This window comes from Corvus moneduloides, chromosome 14, assembly GCF_009650955.1.
Source record: "Corvus moneduloides isolate bCorMon1 chromosome 14, bCorMon1.pri, whole genome shotgun sequence".
Taxonomy (NCBI): Eukaryota; Metazoa; Chordata; class Aves; order Passeriformes; family Corvidae; genus Corvus; species Corvus moneduloides.
The window spans coordinates 9,846,764-9,864,687 of record NC_045489.1 but is presented as its reverse complement, the minus strand read 5'-3'; the positions used below and the strand labels follow the sequence as shown (position 1 = coordinate 9,864,687).

The 17,924-nt window shown below is 51.8% G+C and overlaps 2 protein-coding genes across 5 annotated transcripts in view; one reads left to right on the top strand and one right to left on the bottom strand.

Annotated features, from left to right (window-relative positions):
- Positions 1 to 11: 11 nt before the first annotated feature.
- On the bottom strand, positions 12 to 12,715 carry ATP1B4 (ATPase Na+/K+ transporting family member beta 4). Of its 3 annotated transcripts, none has more exons than XM_032124299.1 (9): positions 12,672 to 12,715; positions 9,640 to 9,697; positions 6,803 to 6,965; positions 4,009 to 4,137; positions 3,064 to 3,168; positions 2,617 to 2,813; positions 1,921 to 1,977; positions 1,160 to 1,255; positions 12 to 623 (listed from the first exon to the last, which is right to left on the bottom strand). In XM_032124299.1, the coding sequence occupies exons 2-9, from the start codon at positions 9,694 to 9,696 to the stop codon at positions 462 to 464; spliced, it is 966 nt and encodes a 321-aa protein (XP_031980190.1). In that variant the 5' UTR covers position 9,697; positions 12,672 to 12,715; the 3' UTR covers positions 12 to 461. The 3 variants fall into 3 exon arrangements, with proteins under 3 accessions (XP_031980190.1, XP_031980188.1, XP_031980191.1); XM_032124297.1 differs by lacking the exon at positions 12,672 to 12,715 and adding an exon at positions 9,965 to 10,067; XM_032124300.1 differs by lacking the exon at positions 12,672 to 12,715 and adding an exon at positions 9,891 to 9,908.
- Positions 12,175 to 17,924, top strand: part of TMEM255A (transmembrane protein 255A) — a 25,855-nt gene continuing 20,105 nt past the window's right edge. For both annotated transcript variants that reach the window (XM_032124296.1, XM_032124295.1), the window contains exons 1-2: positions 12,175 to 12,335; positions 16,478 to 16,620. In XM_032124296.1, coding sequence (XP_031980187.1) covers positions 12,278 to 12,335; positions 16,478 to 16,620 — 201 coding nt within the window. In that variant the 5' untranslated portion in view covers positions 12,175 to 12,277. The remainder of the gene's footprint in view (positions 12,336 to 16,477; positions 16,621 to 17,924) is intronic.

The following is a 17,924-nucleotide window of genomic DNA, read 5'->3' as shown; positions in this document are numbered from 1 at the left end:
TAATGCACACATAATCCAGAATTTTTGCTGTTTATTATTTTAACAAGAATAGTGCTAATAAACTACCTCCTTTTTAGCTTTTGCCTGAGAAATGCACATAAAACTATGCTAAAAATTAAAATTTAAAGCCAGGAAAGATGCATTCCACAGGGATCACTCATAAAAGACCTTATGAAAATAGCATTTGGATACCAGAGGTTTCAATCAAAAATGAAATCTTCTGCAGGGTCTCTCCCCAGGGGAAAACTTTTTAATTTTTACTAATAATGTTTACATCAGAAGATTAATAATGTGGACCCACACGCCATTGTATCTCATTGGTTTCCTAACTATGAACAAAAATAAATTAACAATAATCTCCATGTGCCTGTTTTTCCTAGCATAAAAAAATGCTGGCTTGATGCTTTAAAAAGGAAAAAGCCTCTGATTGACTTAACCTAAGTGCCCGCTGTTGGCAGGAGCTACTTCCCAATGCTGAGTGTGAAGATGATTCGGCCCAGGAAGCGGTCACTGTTCAGGTCGTTGATAATTCCTTCCCCATTCAGACTGCACTGAATGGGGACCAAGTAATTCTTCTGCACATCTATAAAGTGCATAGCCACCAGTGGGGAGGTGTAGTTGACCTGGAAAGGAGGGGGATTTAAGTGTAATTGTTGAGGGAGCAGAAAAGAATGCAGGGCTTTTATGTTCAGTAAAATAATTCGTAAATGGTTCATGGTTCCAGGCATCTGAGAGTGTCTGCCTGATGTCCATCAGGGTCCCTCAGGATGCTGCAGCTGAGCCTTTCTGCAGCTGAGCCTTTCTGTGTCTGTGCCTTAGCAAGATGGGATCACTACACATTGCCTCTTGGGGTCATTGTCCACGACAACACCAGACAATGGGACTCTCAAATGCTTTTTGCTGTCCTAAAAGCCACACACACACACACACACACACACACACGGAGTTACACACACTCTTACACACACAGTTACACACTCACACACACACACACAGTTTGTCAGACACAGAAACAGAGCACAGTAATCCCAGTGTCCGTGGCCTCTGTCCCTGCCCACATCTGCCCAAAATAGCCCGAAAGCACATCTGGACCCTGTGCAGCAGCTCCTGCCCTCTCATTCTCAAGGAGGCATAACAGAGATTCCAGACCCTTACTTACATGGGTGAACTTGCCGTAGTAGGGATAATACATGAGGTCAAACGTCCCATTCCCAGGGTAGAAGTCCACTGACCTGAGGTGACTCTCGTTGCCTTTCTGTGATCAGAAAAAAACCAGAGGCACATGCGCACACACACATAGGACATGGACACAAAATATAGCTCCCTTCAGAGCTTGTCTCAGAGCAAATGTCCCTTGCCAGCCCCCGGCTGAGCTCAGCTGTGCTGTGTTTGCAGTGAACCAGTCACTGCCCTGCTTCCAGCTAGAGAAAAGTGGAGCTATGGAGGCATGGGCAGGATTACAGTTTGCTGCCTGTTGATTCCCTACTGTGCCTTTGCTCTCTAAGGGTGTGATCCAGCAGCTGCCTGAGCAGTGGGAGCCCTTCCTTCACCCCATTGCTGTTGGCTTTCAGGGTGCCCCCAAGGCCTGAGGGTGCTGTGGAGCTACTGGAGATGGATATGAGCTGTTCCTACATCTTCCACTGAGCTCCAGGCTCTAGCTGGGACCTGGCACCCAGCTCCACAGGCTGCCCCAGGGTGGTGCCCGTGAGGCTGCAGGAGCACCATGGGTAGCAGGAGACGGGTGACCTCTGTCCCTCTCAGCAGTCTGGCCTCCAGTTGTGCCCAGACACATGGGCAGTGCTGGGTCCTGTGAGTGTTTGGGGCTAAAATGAGGACAAATTGTGCCAGCTGTGAGGTCCATCAGGAGGAGACATTTGGCCTTGTACCCACCACGCTGCCGAGCACAGAGGAAAGCAGTACCTGCACTTTGCAGTCCACACTCACGGGGACCCCAGCACCAGGGCGGTAGCCTATGATCTGCAAAAGCAAAAAACATCCATGCTTGCATGAAACTAAGTGCCAAGCACGTGCTGCCTCCCTTCTCCAGGGCTTAAACCTTTCTGGGTGCCAGTCACATTGCTCAAGACAGGAACTGTGTGTCCCTGCAGCAGGGTCTGCCACCCCACACAGTGCAACCTGCCCATGGCTGAGTGCCAGTTTGCTGCCTGAGAGCAGGGGCAGAACAGAGAATACACAGAGTCCAGACTCCTGGAGTGACCAGAGTCTCTTCCCCACACAGTTCACATCCCCTCCATGCTTATTTTCCCAGCAGTGAGCACTGAACCACCATGCTATTAGACTTCAAATAAATTAAATTCTAAGAAAACTCCCATTGTAAAGCAGCTGGGATCTGGGGTGTTCCCCTAAAGCTCAGTTCCTCATGAAGAAGGGCCTGGCAGAAGACCCTCTGAGTACTAATGCCTCAGCAAATCAAATGGAGCAAGTTTTATAGTGTTTCTTTTTTATGTTTTCTAATAGATATGGCCAGCAGGTTTGGGGATTCTAGTTCCCTTTTTCCCTGGGCCTGTGAAGTGAAGGAGTTTCAGTCCCTGTGTGGTCTTCATCACACTGGGATGCCCTAAAGGAAGGAATTAAAACAAGCAGTTTTCTCTGTACCCGGTTCATCTTCAGCAAGATGCAGGGCTGGCCTTTAGAGTAGCCAAATGTTGGGTCCTCAATGCCAGAGCAGTTCTGCAGCAGCGAGCGCTTGAACTGGCAGGCCTTCTTCTCCTCACTGTCATTTCCCCCTTGGATGAAGTACTGTCCCGGGACACACTCAATATTCTTCTCCTCCTGAACTTTGTCATCATAAGCTGGTGGGGACCAAGAGACATGTTAAAATCCCCCAAGACCTGCACAGATCCAAATTCTCAGAGGACAGCCACGTTAGGAAGTCATATCTGGAAAGGCAAAGCTCCCTCCCACAGAAGCTCCCATGACCTTGTGAGCCTCCCTTTCCAGATGTGGCTTGTGAGATGCCCAGGAGGAGACCCCTGCACCGCATGCATGTATCCATGGATAAAAACAACTTCACCATGATTCCCAGGGTGACAAAGAGCTCACCTGCTAGGAAGTGGTGCATGTTGTCCACGTAGGGCTGCCACGTGTTGGGCTGGGAGACATTGAAGGCAATGGTGAACCCATTCAAGTGCGGTCTGATCATCACTCCTGAAGAAGGAGACAGACCCTGATAAAGCAAATGTAGGTGGACCAGCCATGGGCTTGGGCTGTGTGTTGCAGGGGCTGGTGCACCGCAACTGGACTTGGGGCCAGGCATAGGCATGAGAGAGGCAGCACCAGCTCACAAATCAACTCTCTCCTCAACCTACTGATCCCTCACCTTCATTTCACCCCTGGAGAACACCATACACATCAAAACATCCCAGGAAACACTGGAGATATGGAGAGTCTCAGTGATGTGGGTTAGTGATGGGCTTGGGGTTGCATAGAGTGGCTGCAGGTCCCCTGTGTTCCCAGCTGTGTGGCCAGTTCCAGACAGGGAGCAGGGCAAGGGGCCCTTGTGTTCCCCACCAACACAAAAACATGGGGAAAATGCTGCATCTGACATAGGGAAAGGATTTTCTGAACATTCCCTTGCCAGAACTCCCCCAAATAGTAATGCATAAAAGCTACTCTTGATTTGCATTTTATTTTGAAGGCATGAAGTATAAAGGACCAGCAGCTGAAATGCATCAGCATCACCTACGAAATGCCTAAACTTGGATTTTACCTTGAGAATAATGATAACAGTAAACAGTGCAATTAGAATAACAATTAGTATCATCAGGGTGAATGCTTCCCATGGGGCTTTTTAAGACATCTGATCCTCTGCAGAGAACCTGCAGCTCTGCCAGTGCCCCGAGATGAGAACACCCTGTGTTAGGGAGGGCTGAGTGACTGTAGGAGTGCACAGCTCCAGCAGGGCTTTGCCTGAGGTCCTAGACATGCCATTTTGGTAGGACACTGATGGGCAGAGGTGCCCAAGGCCAGGCTGGCTGGGGTACATACCTGGCGGAGACACACGGTCCCGGAACCTGGGCGTGTAGGGGCTCAGCGTGAGTAGCATCACGTACAGGCAAAAGGCAAACATTCCCGCCAGGCACGTGTAGAAAATGAAGTAAAACAGTAAGATCAAGCCTGCAAAGGAGACAGGCATGTCACTGTTAAGGCAACCAGAGCACATCCCGTGGGATGTGTCCCACAGGGATGCACAGACGTGCTCAGCACGGCGTCCTCTGCAGCTCCGAGTCCATGGTGGAGGTGGGAGCTTGCACCCCCCGCCCTGCACACAGACCCTGGTGTTTCTGGGTGCAGGACTGTCAGCTGCTCCGAGGCCAGGGTAGCTGCTGTTTGGTTCTGTGTCCCTTTTGCTGCATGGCCCTTCCCAGAGCTGTGTCAGGACCAGGTCTGTGTGTCCACCTGCCTCAGCTCTCTCTGACAGATGGACCCAACATTCCCTCTTGCCCTTCCCACTCCCTCCTGGCATGGTAACATGCAAAGGTACCCGGTGTCTTCAGCCAAACTTCTGATGGGGCTGTGGGGTGATGCTCCTGCCCTAATTCTTGTCCCCTGGGGCTGGGACTGAGCAAGCAGCATCACTCAGGGCTGCAGCACCACTGTCTGTTCCATAGCCCAGACATTCAGGGAATGGGTTTGTTTTTCCTCTGGACCAGGCTGATGGCTGAGGATGTCTCAAGAGGCCACAGCCTATGAATAAAATGCAGCAGCTCAGAAAGCAAAGTGAAGTCCTAACCCAAATATTTCCCAGGAGAAACGTCCCGGCAGCTTGGAGGGAGCCCTGGGAACACAGATGTGCACTCCTGCCGTGCTTCTGCCAGGGCCACCATGCTGGGAACCACTGTGGGACTGTGTCCTACTGAGGGCTAAGCCAGGGCAGATGGGACCACCACTACTGTTGGTGGCACAGAAGGGACAATGTCCAGCCCTGCCAGAGTGATGCTGGATGGTGCCTTTGCCCCAGCCTAGCAGAGCTGGAGCTGCTGCTGGAGCATCAAGTTGATGCTTGTTGGGACATCTTCCTGCTACTGCTCCATTTTTATGTTTCCTGCAGTGCAGCAGGGAGTGTTGTCACCAGCAGAGAGGGGGGTGCAGCCTTTCCCAGGAGCTGGGGCCTCCCGTGATGACCCTGTGGCCAGTTGTCTCCCTACATTTTGTGAGTGCAAGTCCCCTGAGGCCCCCATCCCAGGGGACACCTTTAGAGCCAGCACAGGGGAGCAGCCCTAGGCTGGGCAAATTCCCTCCTCCTCACCCATGAGATGAGAGTGGGAAAGTTCAGCTCCACTCATCTCCCAATGCTCTCACTTTAAAATAAATTTTGATTTTCATAGTAGCTTCTCCTGCCCCCCTGTAGAGACATGTGAGCACATGTGTGTGCATCACGGGCACGTAGGTTCATGGGCAGGGGGGTCATATAGCAGAGCACGGTGATCCCAGGGAACAGGAGGATGCTGCACCCGCCCCAGTGCTGCTAGCACTGCCAGCAGTAGCCTGCTGGGGTCACATCCACACCAGACTGAGCAAATCCTCTCACAAGGATCTTCTCAGGACCCGGAAGAGCCTCCAGAAAACCAAACCCACATCACTAAGGACTGTCACCTTACTGCTCCCACACTTCGGTCTATGCCTTCCCATCCAGCAAAGAAGCAGAAAAACTGGTCTGCCTCTGTGGTCAGCAAAGGGCACAAGAGAGCAAACATGAATGTCAAGGTCTGTCCCAGACTCATGCTTACAGGTTTTCAGACTCCTCTCGTGCTGGTGGGCAGCTTCCTTTGTTTCTCCCAGCTGTAACCACAGGCTTTTGCAGGAGATGCAGAGCTCTTGGCAGGGGCATGGGAGGGCTGTGGGGCTTGTGGCACATTGCCAGTGCCAGCCAAGGGCTGCAAACACCGAGCAGCAGCCCCTAGTATTTCACAGCCTTACACTGATGGATGTGCAGGCAGCTCTGGATCAGGCTGGGATTTTCACTCTGCCAAGGGGGCTGTGTGCTGGCAGAACAGAGCTGCAAAGGTGGCTGGCACCATGTGTGCAGTGGCACCTTGATTTTGGACCAAGCCTGCAGCAGTGCTCACCCCACAGGCTGCTCTCAACCACCTGGGGCCTCCAGACTCAGCAATAAATTTTGAAGGCCACATGGATGTGGATAAAGAAGACAGGGCACTCAGAACTGCCAAAGGTGGCACATCCCAGTCCACCAGCTCTGACAGCACTGTGGGTTCTGCTGTGGGCACCTGGTCACTGCCTGGGAAGCTGTAGGGTGACAGTGACAACCAGGCCTTCCTTTCCCTTTCTAGAGCCAGAGCTCATCCAGGCAGGGAGGGCTGCTGTGCCCCATGGGGTGCATCCTCCACTAAACGCCTGCCCCGCAGCCTGGGCACTCTTCCCCCACCAACCTGATGACCCCAAAGCCACTGTCCCAGGAGCCCCTGACTTACACAGGCAGGAGCAGGATTGCTGGTGGCAGCAAGGGTGCACAACTGCAGCAGACTGACCTGCAGCTCCCATGCTTGCTCAGGCTCTAAACTTCTTTGCGAGACATGATCTGGGCAGCCTGAATCTTTGCTTTCACATTCTCAGTCAACATTAACATCCAGACCAAGCATAACTTTTACATGGTTTTCTGCTTGTCCTCCTCACTAGTTATTGCTCTGGTTAGAAACACAACACTAAAAAAATAGGCAGGGGTGGTCAGTCCAAGCTATCAAGGACGTTCACAGGCAAGTGAGTATGTTGTGAAGCAGAAAAGGCAACAATCCCCTAAAGTGGAGCTTGAGCAAGGACCTACCCCAGCTCTTGGCTGTTCTCCCCAGGCATGTTCTCTCCTCTGGGTTCCACAGGAATATCTTCATCTCCCCAGCCAGGTCTGCCCAGGTTTTGCTTCCCATGTCTGCCTTAGGCTGGTCCTTCTCTCTGTCAGGATCCTGGACCTTCTCCTCATGCTTATTTTCCTGGAAGAGTTACAGAACACAACCCCCACAGGCAAGCTGAACTTCTCATTGGCCAAAAATAAATGCAAAAGCACTTAATATCTGGAAATGTTTCAAATTTCCATTTTCCCATCATCACTCTTGAGTTAAAGAGAGGCAGTTTTGGCTGTTCTAACTTAAGATTGCTTAGAACCCAGCATCCATTTTTCCATGACATGCACGTCACTGCTGTCACACTGGGTACTTGTCTCCTTGTGCTGGCATTTACAGAAACTCATCTTTTTCCACCTGGGTGAACATGACCAAAGAAAACCTGTGATCTGGGAAGGCTGTGACTGTTCCCACGCTTCTGCAACATCTCTGAGCCCAAGTGCACATTCTCTGTGCTGCCACAGATGATAGAAGGCAGCAGTATTTAAGAGATCAACCAGCTTGTTTTTCTTGGCGTGTGAGCAAGTGTTTAGTCTTTGAAGAAATCCCTGTGTTGTTACTTTTTTTAATTACACTGAGTTCCAGGGAAAAGCATCTCCCCAGGTTGCACGAGTTTGTATTTTGCCCAAGGGGTGAAAACTTGTTTGTCCAGAACTCAGGAACACAAATCTATCTGTACCTGTGCCTAGGCAAGAGTCACTTGAGACACGGGGGCCGCCCTTAATTCCCCTTGAATCCGGGCAGGTCTCCAAAAACAGGCTGGTAGGAGAAGGTGCTGACCTTGCTTTCAGCTCGGGGCAGGGCTGGGCCAGGCACCACCGGGGAGAAAGGCGATGCTGTGATCCGGATGGATTCATCACCTCCCCGCATTTTAATGCAAACGCTGCTGCAGGGCTCAGCCGCTCCGAGCTGGGTCAGAGCCACGCTCGCCCGAGGCTGCTGTGCCTGCTCCAGGTGTGGATCCACAGCAGCTGCACTGCAGGATCGTCCCTGCATGTCTCCGCTGAGGGTGGTGGAAACCTGCCAGCCGCGGGCACCTGTTGGAGCCAGGACCCACAGACAAGATATTTGCAACCCGTAGGTTGCCCCGGGCGAGCGGGGCCGTGGCCGACAGCTTGGCGAAAGCCTTGCTTGGAAACTCCTTTGAACTGGGGCCGAGAAATTAAACTCTGCTCAGACACGCAAGTGTCTCACTGCAAAACAGTGAGAATGGGGGGGGAGAACACTGATTCCGAAGCCTGAACGTGTCCCTCGGGGAGCCTAGGCAGACCCGTGGGGATTGTAAGCCATCCCCATCCCACTGACTGCCCTGATGGGCTCTGAAGATCCCCGGTGGGGCTCTTCTGGGAGCACTCCTGCCTCAGAGCCCTGCTGCCAGAAAATGCCCACAGCTGCCTGTACAGCCAAGGCAGTGTTTGGCGCAGGTCCCACACCCCAGGCTGGAGCCCTTCCTGAGCCAGCTCCTGCACGGTCTGAGGTACAGGGTACACAGGGTACAGGGCACACAGGGTACAGGGCTGATGAAAGCAGCGGATTTTGGAGCGGGGAAACTGCAGCCCCAGCACGAGTCACCAGCAGGGACATGGGAGGGGAGGTGTGGGGGATCTACACTGCCAGGACGCTCACGAGGGAGCAAGTGACCGACAAAAAGGGGGAAGAGGAGGTGTTCTTCCCCCTCTCCCCATTAAATAAAAGAGCCAGCTGCAGCTGTTCTGGAAACATTTCCTCAGGCTGCCCGAGTAGGGGGCACTGCCCAGATCCACAATGATGCTTAGTGCTGCATTGGGGAAAGCCCCTTGGATTTCATACAAGCTTCTACTGCAGGCAGTAAGAGCCCACACTCAGAAGCTGCTGCCAATGCTTAGAGCTGTGGGGGGACATGGGGACAGCCTCCCCCACCACGGGCTCTCACCCTGGGAACTCCACAGCTCTGCCCTGAAGGAGGCTTTTGCAAGGAGGGAAGTTTCCAGCTCTCCTGGCTCTATGCTCTGTGACCCTTCACTTGGTGAAGGGTCCTGTCCTGCTGACTGGGAAAGGCCACGAGAGCTCCATGGCAGCCTGGGGAGGCTGGGGGAGCCCCAAGCTCACCCCATGGGTCTCTGTGGGGCAGCTGGGCAGGATGGGATGATCCCACTACCAGGTCCCTGGCAGATGTATCTCAGCTAGGGAGCTAGGTCAGGTCTGGAATGAAGCACAGGTGGTTTATCTTTGCAGCCCAGGACAGAGATGATCTTGGAACAGTCCCTTGCACCTGGACTAGGGGCAGAAGGAGCAGCATGAGCTGGGGCAGGAGTGCAGTGGGGCAGGGAGAAGACAGAGCCATGTAAGGATGTGTTGGATCACTGGACAGCCCTGAGTCGCTGCCTGCTGTGACAGCTTGGGAAGCAAATCTGGGATTCATCTCTGGCAAAATCATTCTGTGCTGACTTGTGGGTGTCCTGGGGGAGGCCAGGAGCTTTCCCCCATTCTCACATCAGACCAGGTCAGCTCTCAATGTTGGATTCCTCCTGCTGAAATCCAGGTATACAGAGGGTCACCCTGCCCAGGTGTTCCTGTCCCTTTTAGTCCCCCTCACCACCCAGCACCACTGGCCAGACCTGCCACTGCCCTTTCCCCCCTCCCTGTACAAAGTGCTTTGCCTAAAGGACAAAGCAGCATTTCCTAAAGCAAAGTAGTTATAAATTTATCAGCCACAAAGCAGGTCTTTGCAGCAGCTCCCACCTCACCTTGTGGAATGAGGCTAGCAGCCCCCCAAAACACTCACCACCTTCTGGTTGGGGCTCCTGAGTTGGTTCTCCATGCCCCTGGTGCTGGTGTCCATTCTTGGGTGGGAAACACAGAAAAATGTGAGTGTTAGCACAGCAGCACTGGCCCCATGTCATCCTGGCTCTCAGAGACTCACAGACAATAGCCCCCTCCCCAGCGCAGCTCGCCAGCCCTATAGCACCCCCTAAAACAGCAGCTATGCCAAGACTGTGGGGAACAACACTGCCTTCCCTCCCTACCCTGCCGAACCTTGCTGTTCAGGAGTGGATCAAAAAATAACTTGCTGTCCTAAAGGAGATGAGCTCAACGCAACAGGATCCTACCTCGAGTCCTCTGGCATCTGGTGCCCTTTGCAGCACCCTCACTGCATCCTGCCTCATACTTGAGAACCCATCACTGCCAGCCAACGCCCTACATGGGGAAGCCAGGCTCTTCCCCCAGGAGACCGTGTAGCTGTTAATAAACATTAACAAATCGCTGGGGTTTCCGATGGCCAGAAGTGTCGGTCAATGTGTGCTTGTCAGTCACAGCGGGGCCAGGGTTAATGGTTGCAAAATCTCTTTTGCAGTGAAAGGGGTAGTGAGAGGCGCAGGCAGGTCTATATTTATCCCCTCGAACGGAGACAGCAGCCAGGAGTTCACAGTATCGGTTTCCTTGTCCCAGGTTTAAGAGCTACCCACAGCCTTTCAGACAAAATCCAGAGGCACACCTTGTCGTGACACCCTGCAGACAGGGGCTGGGGAATGTCAGATTTTCCTCCATCAGTAAATTACAGGCACGAGATGATGCACTGGGGCATCCGGGGTGCGTGCTGGAATCCTGCTGCTGCAACAGCTCCAGCGGTGTGATGGCGGCGTGCGGGGCTGCCCATCCCTGGCTGTGTCCACGCAGCTCTCGAGGAACAGTGGGGCTCGTTTTACACGTCTGTCCCAGCAGGAGTGCGGCACGATCCACCTGCTCATTCTCTTGGCCCGTTTCCAGTGGGACCAGTGACCCTTCCTTTCGCAAGAGAGCCAGACCCTGCTCAAGGGTGGGGAAAGGCTGCCTTGCCCCAGGCTGGGACTTTGCCCGAAGGCACACGGACATCTGTCCCAGGCTCCCGCAGGGCTGCACGGTGCCGTCCCAGCAGGCAAAGCACCATTCCTCCCTTTCCTCTCCAGAGCATGGCTGAAAGCCGCTCACCGGCTGTGCTAATAAATGGGCGCAGCGGGAAACAAAGAGGTCTGGCAGCTGCCCCGGGCTGCTCAGACTTGGCCGGGGCTGCCGCTCGCCTGCTGCTCGGTGCCGGTGCCGGTGCCTGTGCCTGTGCCTGCCCGCAGCCAGCCCGCCGGCAGGAGGGCACGCCGGCAGCTGTGCCCACAGCTGGATTACCGGGCCAGGCTGGCGCCGTGGGGCAAGGGATGTCTTGCAGAAGCTCGGGAGCTGGGATGGGATACAGGGATTTAACATGGCATGGGCAATTGTAGGGCACCAACACCTCCTCGGGAGCACATGTGCCCTGTGCTGCTGTACAGCCCAGCTCTGGCACGGGACGGAGGAGGGAGCTGAGACCTGTCTCCTCCATCACTAGCACAGGGTGGGGGCAACTGAGCAGGAGGGGACCAGTGTCAGCCCCTCTGTCACAGGCAGTGAGCTCAGGGCTCCTCTAGTTCATCCGCGGTAAATAACTGCTTTTTTCTCTGGAGGTGATGTGTTCTTTGTCATTAATTGATCTGGGCATTTGTAACTTGCCTCTTGCATTGCTGTCGGTGTACACTTTCCCTTTTCTCCTGGGAGAAGCTGGTCATTAGGCTCTTATACAGTAGAAGTGTGGGGTTTTAAAAGCAGAGATAGGATTAGTTTCTTTTAACTTGATAAAATATGCTTGAAATAATTACATGATTTGTACTTAGCATCTCTCAGCCGAGAGCATTAGAGTGATTTATAAGCAATTATGAAGCCTGCTGGGAAGATGCTTTTATTCCCATTTTGCAGACAGGATGAGGAAAACAGAGGTTGAGGGCCTGTTCTTGCTCCTTGGCCATGGACACGGAGATTGCTGTCTCCATGGAACAGGGCACAGGCAGCAACAGGCATTGCCACCGGAGCGGAGATCTCAGAGCGCTGAGAAATAAAACACTGGGCCGGTGGCCGTGACGGGGTGGCTGCCCGGGACTGTCACCTGCACCTCAGGGAGGAGGGAGATGGGGAGAACGGGGCAACAGAGAGATGCCAGGGAGATTTTGGCGAAGGACAGAATGTCCTGGAGCAGCTGGACTGGAGGAGGGTGGGAGCTGCTGAAGGCAAAGGGATGGAGAAATATGGGGAGAGAGGAGGGGAACCCCTCTGGCCGAGCTGCCGGTGAGTGCGCCGAGACCTCGCAGAGGCGGGACAGTAGCTCTGTCCTCTCTGGAGACGAGGCGGGAGCTCCGTCCCCCCCTCCCCAAGCCCCCTTGGGGAAAGGCCTCTGCGCTGGTTCCAGCGAGATGGCCCCGGCGCCAAACAGCCACTTTGGACAGAGCTGCACATCGCCGCTCCCTCCCACGGAGCCGGGGCAGCCGCGGGCGGAGCGGAGCGGAGGCGCAGGCGCGGCGGGGCCGGTGCCGGGGCTGTGCCGCCGCCGTGGCCCGGCGGGCTGCGGCGGGAGCGGCGGCAGCATGCGGCAGTCCCTGACTCAGCAGCGCCCGGCCGGCGTGGCCCTGCCCGACTCCGTGGGTGAGTGCCGGACCGGGGGGGATCCCGCCGGCCCGGGGGACGCGCCGCGGGGCTGGCCGCGGGGCCGTGCGGGGCGCTGGGTCCCGGGGACCCCGCTGGGGCTGCGGCGGCCGGGCCGCCCCCGCCGTTCTCCCCGCCCGCCCCGCCGCCGGCCGAGCGCGGGTTCGGCCGTGTGTCCCCGCAGCACACGGGACCGCTGCGGCGGGACCCCCGCGGGCGGCTCATCCCGGGCGGAGGCGGCTGCGGCCCCGCGGCGACGGCAGCATCCTTTGGAGCGGGGAGGAGCGCGGCCGCTGCCCTCCCGCATCCCCCAGTGAGGTCGGGGACCCCTCGTACCTAATCGCGATTTCCCCTCCCTTCCACCGCCGCAGCCGGGCATGAGCCCCGCAGCCCCCCGCCCTTGCGCTGCCGGGCCCGCAGTCGGAGCCGTGGGGTCACAGCTCGCACGGTGACGCGTTTTCAGCAGAAAAATGGGACGAAAGGAGAGGGGCTGGGAAGAGAGAGGCTCGGTGCTATCTGCCCCCGGTTCTCCCGGGTTAAAAGTTAGAGCTGGCTTCTTCCTTGAGCTACTCTGTGCCTAGTCTTTGCTTCTGGCTTTTCCCCCAAAGAACAAGATGGAGAAGTCAGTCCTGTTTCTGTGCCATCTTGTCCATTTTCTTCTAATAATCGGGGGAAAAAAAAAAAGTGAATCAAGGGCAGTTCAAAGATACGCATTATTGCAAACTTTTAAAGTAATCTGGAAAAACCTGCTGCAGCCTTGTCTTTAGAGTGGCTTATATAGGGCAACTATAACAAGAGGATGTTTCTGATGCTTAAAAGAAAAATGATCATTCTAAAACCAGCGCCCGTTTGGAGTGCCATTTTAGCAAAAGCAATAGCCAGGCTATGGATGGCATTAATTTCTTTACAGCTTCCTAACAGAGTTAAGCACAGTGTTTTGGATCACCTTGTCTACTTATGTTGTGGTAAGCACTGCAGGTTTTGGGGTATCTGTTTGGGATAAATCACAGAGAAAAGGCTACTAGTGTCTCTTAAAAGCAGAGATAGCAAAGCTGCCGTACCTCAGCTTCTGTGCATAGAGCTATACCAAGCTCAGGAACATGATCTGATGGGGAATACTTTCAGCAGAAATTAATGTTGAGGGAGTGAATTTTGTCAGAGCAGCCCTTCAGCAGCTATTACAAAGATACTGGGTATGAGTCCATGTATGCTGAAGCAGCTGCAGTCATCCTTACAGAAGTACAAAACCACATTTTCTCTACATGCATTGCAAAGTGTTTTCAGAGAAGGAAAAAATGTAATTAATATCCCAATACAGAGCTGAAGTGAAGGTAGTCACATTATCTCTTCAGTTTCACATCTCTCTTCAATATCAAGTTAGAAGATTATGGCTGGTTTTGTCAGTACTTGAAATAAAAACTACTAATTTTTTTTTTAATCTTATGACAAATATTGAAAAGCTTTGAGAAATTTTCCAGTCTAAACCTTGTTTCTCTTCTCTATTGAATGTTGATGTGTGCCAGTCCTGAACTGGGAAACAACATAGAAATTAAGAGTGAAAAACATGATGGTGCTGAAACAAATACAGCATCTATCAATGGTGTTTCAAGATGCTTTCTTTAGAGTGGTCTTCATTGTAACTTTTTGCAGCATTTGTGATGGCAGTGCAGGAGCCCTGGTTTGGGTGTGTAAGTGCTATCCTCGTGTGCCCACAGCACCCACCCCGCCATGCCCTGCAAACATCTGCACCCCCACAGCCTGACCGTGCACACTGGGAGCTGTGTAAGGAGCACATGGCTGGGCTTATTTACCCTCTGCTCATTTGCCAGCCAAACTGTAGCAGTAATTGGAAGTTTGGTAATTCCGTGGAAGCAAGATGGATTCATCCTTTCTCTCCTTTCAGAACTAAACTATGTAAGAAGTGGCAAATTTTATCCAGTTTTGGTCCCACTGCTATGGATTTTTTAAGACATTTATGGGACACTTGCATTTAAATGGTTATACAATGATAGTATTTGTGAGGCAACACATACAGAATGGCTTAATATCTTAATGATTTTTGAATGATTTAGAAGACTAGATATTATATTGTTAACTTATTTGGTAGGTTTAGGAGAATAACCCCAAATGCGACCTGCAGCAAACAGTCAGGTACCTTTATCTCCAGCCTGTAAAACATGGCTTGAAAGACTGAGGATCACTGGTAAAATATCCAGCCTGAATCTTGGGGTTCTCTATCAGTTATTTAATTTTTTTTTTTAATTAGCAACTCTCTAGCTATTTTTTCCAGCTGAGGACTAACCAATTGTCAGGCTTGTTGCTCTTAGGGCCAGTAATGTCCCAGTGGTGCAGTCAGACCTGAGCTCTGGAACATGAGCAGAAGGTTTGTGAGTGAAGAGCTTTCCTTCCAGAGACAGAAAGTCAGTCAGAAAGGATAGTGCTTTTTTTAATAAACCTCTCTTGCCCTTCATGTAGGGCAGGGAGGTTGGACTAGATGACCTCCAGTGGTCTTTTCAACCTTACCCTTCTGTGATTTTATGATCTCCTTCTGTTGGGCATTTAAGCCCCAAGTTTAGCCCTTGTCTGTGATTTCAAGCTTATCTGGTTGCTGTGGGTGAAATCCAGCCCCATGCCCATGGCAGCTGTGCCAGCCCAGAGCATGGAGAGGGAGCACTCCTGCCAGCAGCACAGCTTCTGGGTCAGGCTGGAGTGGGTGTGGAGGAGCAGTGGGGAGCTGCTGTGCTTTTCCCTGTGGAGAGCTGTCCATGTGGAGGAAGGGGGATCTTTGTAGCAGCGTGTGTCAGTTGGTATGGCTGCATCAGTGTAGCTATTGGGGTGAAAGGTTCTCTTTATCTGCTCCGCATATATACACAGACCCTACAGAAGGGCCTCTGGGCACCTGGGGCGTGCATCTTTGGGACAGAAAGCTGCCCAGCAGGGTCTGGTGTGCTCCTCTTTCTGGAGAATTTGGACAAGGAGGTTGTTTTTGGCTTGGCCAAGTCTTCCCTCATGGCCTTTCTGCAGGTGTTTTATCTCGCTGTGCATAGGCTGCCAGGGAGCCCCTGAACAATTGGGGATTCCCAAGGTGGTTTGCTTTAGGGAATACACTCAGCAAAGATAAAAGCTCCTCCTTGCCCTTGGGACATGTTCCTGCCCTTCTCTGAAACACCCAGAGAAGTGCTGGGAGCCTCTGAGGTGAGAATATCCTTACCTGCTCCCAGGTCCTGTTGGAGAGCCCCAGGCTCTGGGAATGGGATTCACAGTGGCCCCAGCAGCCCACAGGGAGTGTGGCAGGGGTCCCTATAGTCCATTATCCTACCAGCCATTCTTGCAGGTGCTGTGTTGTATCTACATAATATATGAAATATGATCAAAAGGATTGTTCCACAAAGTGACACAAAGATGGCAAAGCACATGCAGACCACACACACCCCTGAAGATGTTGCTGAGTGTAGTGTTGCAGCCAGCTTTCCTCCTGGCTGGTGGAATCACTCTCTTATGTTTATGCTCATTTTGGAGATTTATAAATATAGAAAAGAAAAAAAAACCCTCATCATCAGGCAGCTGTAGATGAGTTTTACTAATCCCCAAATTCATTATTCAAGCGTCTAAAAATACCTGGTCTTTGCTGAAAGTAGAGGATGATACTACAGGAGAGGGAGAAGGGGCTGTTACTGGTGATATCTCATTTGTCTGGAAAACTGTGGATGCCTTATGATTACAGTCAAATTTCCCCCCTCAAAACAAGCAGCATGCAGTGGGGTTATTTAGCTTGATGTAAGTAGGCAGATCAGAGAGTATATAAATGTCTAATGTGAATATTTTTCATTAGCTCAATTGCCCCAGGCCAGAGGGGCTGGGAGACTCCAATGTATCTAAATGAGCTTTGCAGAGTTGCAGTTCTTAAGGCTCTCTTCATCTACGTCAGAGCAATGATAAGTGACACTGGATTCAGATGCCCTAGTAACGCTTGATAAAGCATGTTAGTGAAGGTGAAAAGTGACAGCCAAACCCAAAAATATTCTCAAGTCAGAAGAAAGGAAATTCACCATGGTGTTTTTGGTGGTGGGAGGAGAAATTTGTGGTGCTGTGACTCTCCCCAGATGGAATCAGCAAATTCTGTTGTGTGTGTGTGTTTTTAGGGTCGTTCAATAGAAGAAAAAGAAATTCCCTCTACGTAACTGTGACTCTCCTCATTGTGTCAGTATTAATTCTAACGGTGGGCCTAGCTGCTACAACAAGAACCCAAAATGTGACTGTTGGAGGTTATTACCCAGGGGTTATTGTAAGTATAGAACTCCTAGGTAGGTCTAGAAAACATATTGCGTGCAAAGTCCCTTGTAATGCTGAAAATGTTATAAAGGGTGATCTTGTCCTGAATATTTTGCTCAGCTACTTCATTACCATTTGATTTATTTGTTTTATTATTTTGCACCTGCTGCACATTCCCATGCAGAAATCCCATCCAAATGGCAGCTTCCTCTGAGCTTAGGTAATGATATGCTTTTGAGCTAGTGGTAAGACAGATAAATAGATTTTATGTCAGTCGAAGCAACTTTATAATTTCTTTGTTTATATAGATCACACTAAGCCCAGGCAGAAGTAAGGCAAAGAAGGACCATACTGCCAAAAGCAGTTGAGAGACCAGGTCTTGAAATACTGGTAACATGAACTTGTGGTCATAAAGTTCACTTGCAGAGTGTTTAGCAAATTGGAGTCCCTGGATGAGGAGCTGTGGCAGCTTGCCAGGGGAGCATGTACATCAAAGCCACGAGCACATCCATTTCTTCTTTTTTTATCAGCAGCTGAAAATGGGAAAGAACAACCTTGTGGCTTCAAATGGTTTAATTTAGAGAAGACCACTGGTGTCCAGCCTCCCTGCCATTAGATGTATACTCTCCTATAGAAGCATGAGGGGCAAGTGCATCACGACCCTCCCAGCATGAGCAGAGGTCTAACACGAGCTGGAAAGCAAGTCCTGCTCTGTTCCTGTGCATGTCTAAGACATGCTGAAAAAGAAGCACTGAACTGCAATCAAATTGGGTGTCTGAGTACAGTAAATGCAGCCAGTAGCCCCAGCTAGAGGCTCCTGGTGTAACAGCTGTAGAATGCTGCACATTTGGTTTGGAGCCTTGAATTTGGAGGCTTGAAACCATTCCAGATAACCAGGTGGAAACTTGTTCTTGCCTTATTGCTGTTTGATTTATTTGCCATGTGTTGCTGATCTCAGGGAGCTTTATACTTTTCTGTGCCCAAGTTCTTCTATGGCTGAAGAAAGCCCCTTTACAGCCATTAGAGTGTGGAACATTGTTGGGACTCTTTGGTTTAGGTTTTCTGGCTTGTCCTAGTATCTCCTGCATTTAGGCCTGATCTTTTTAAAAGAGAAGTATAGAAGGAAGGTGTTGAGAAAGGTGACAGGCTGGCTTCGGACTCTCCACACTTACCCTGCACTGTGCCAGCCTGAATTGAACCTCGTGCTTCAGAGCAGGTCCTGCAGACTGATGCAAATGCGCAGAGTCTGCTGTTCACATCCTCTTGACATCTCCCAAGCTATTTATGGTCCGGGAACGTCAGCATCACTTATGCTTT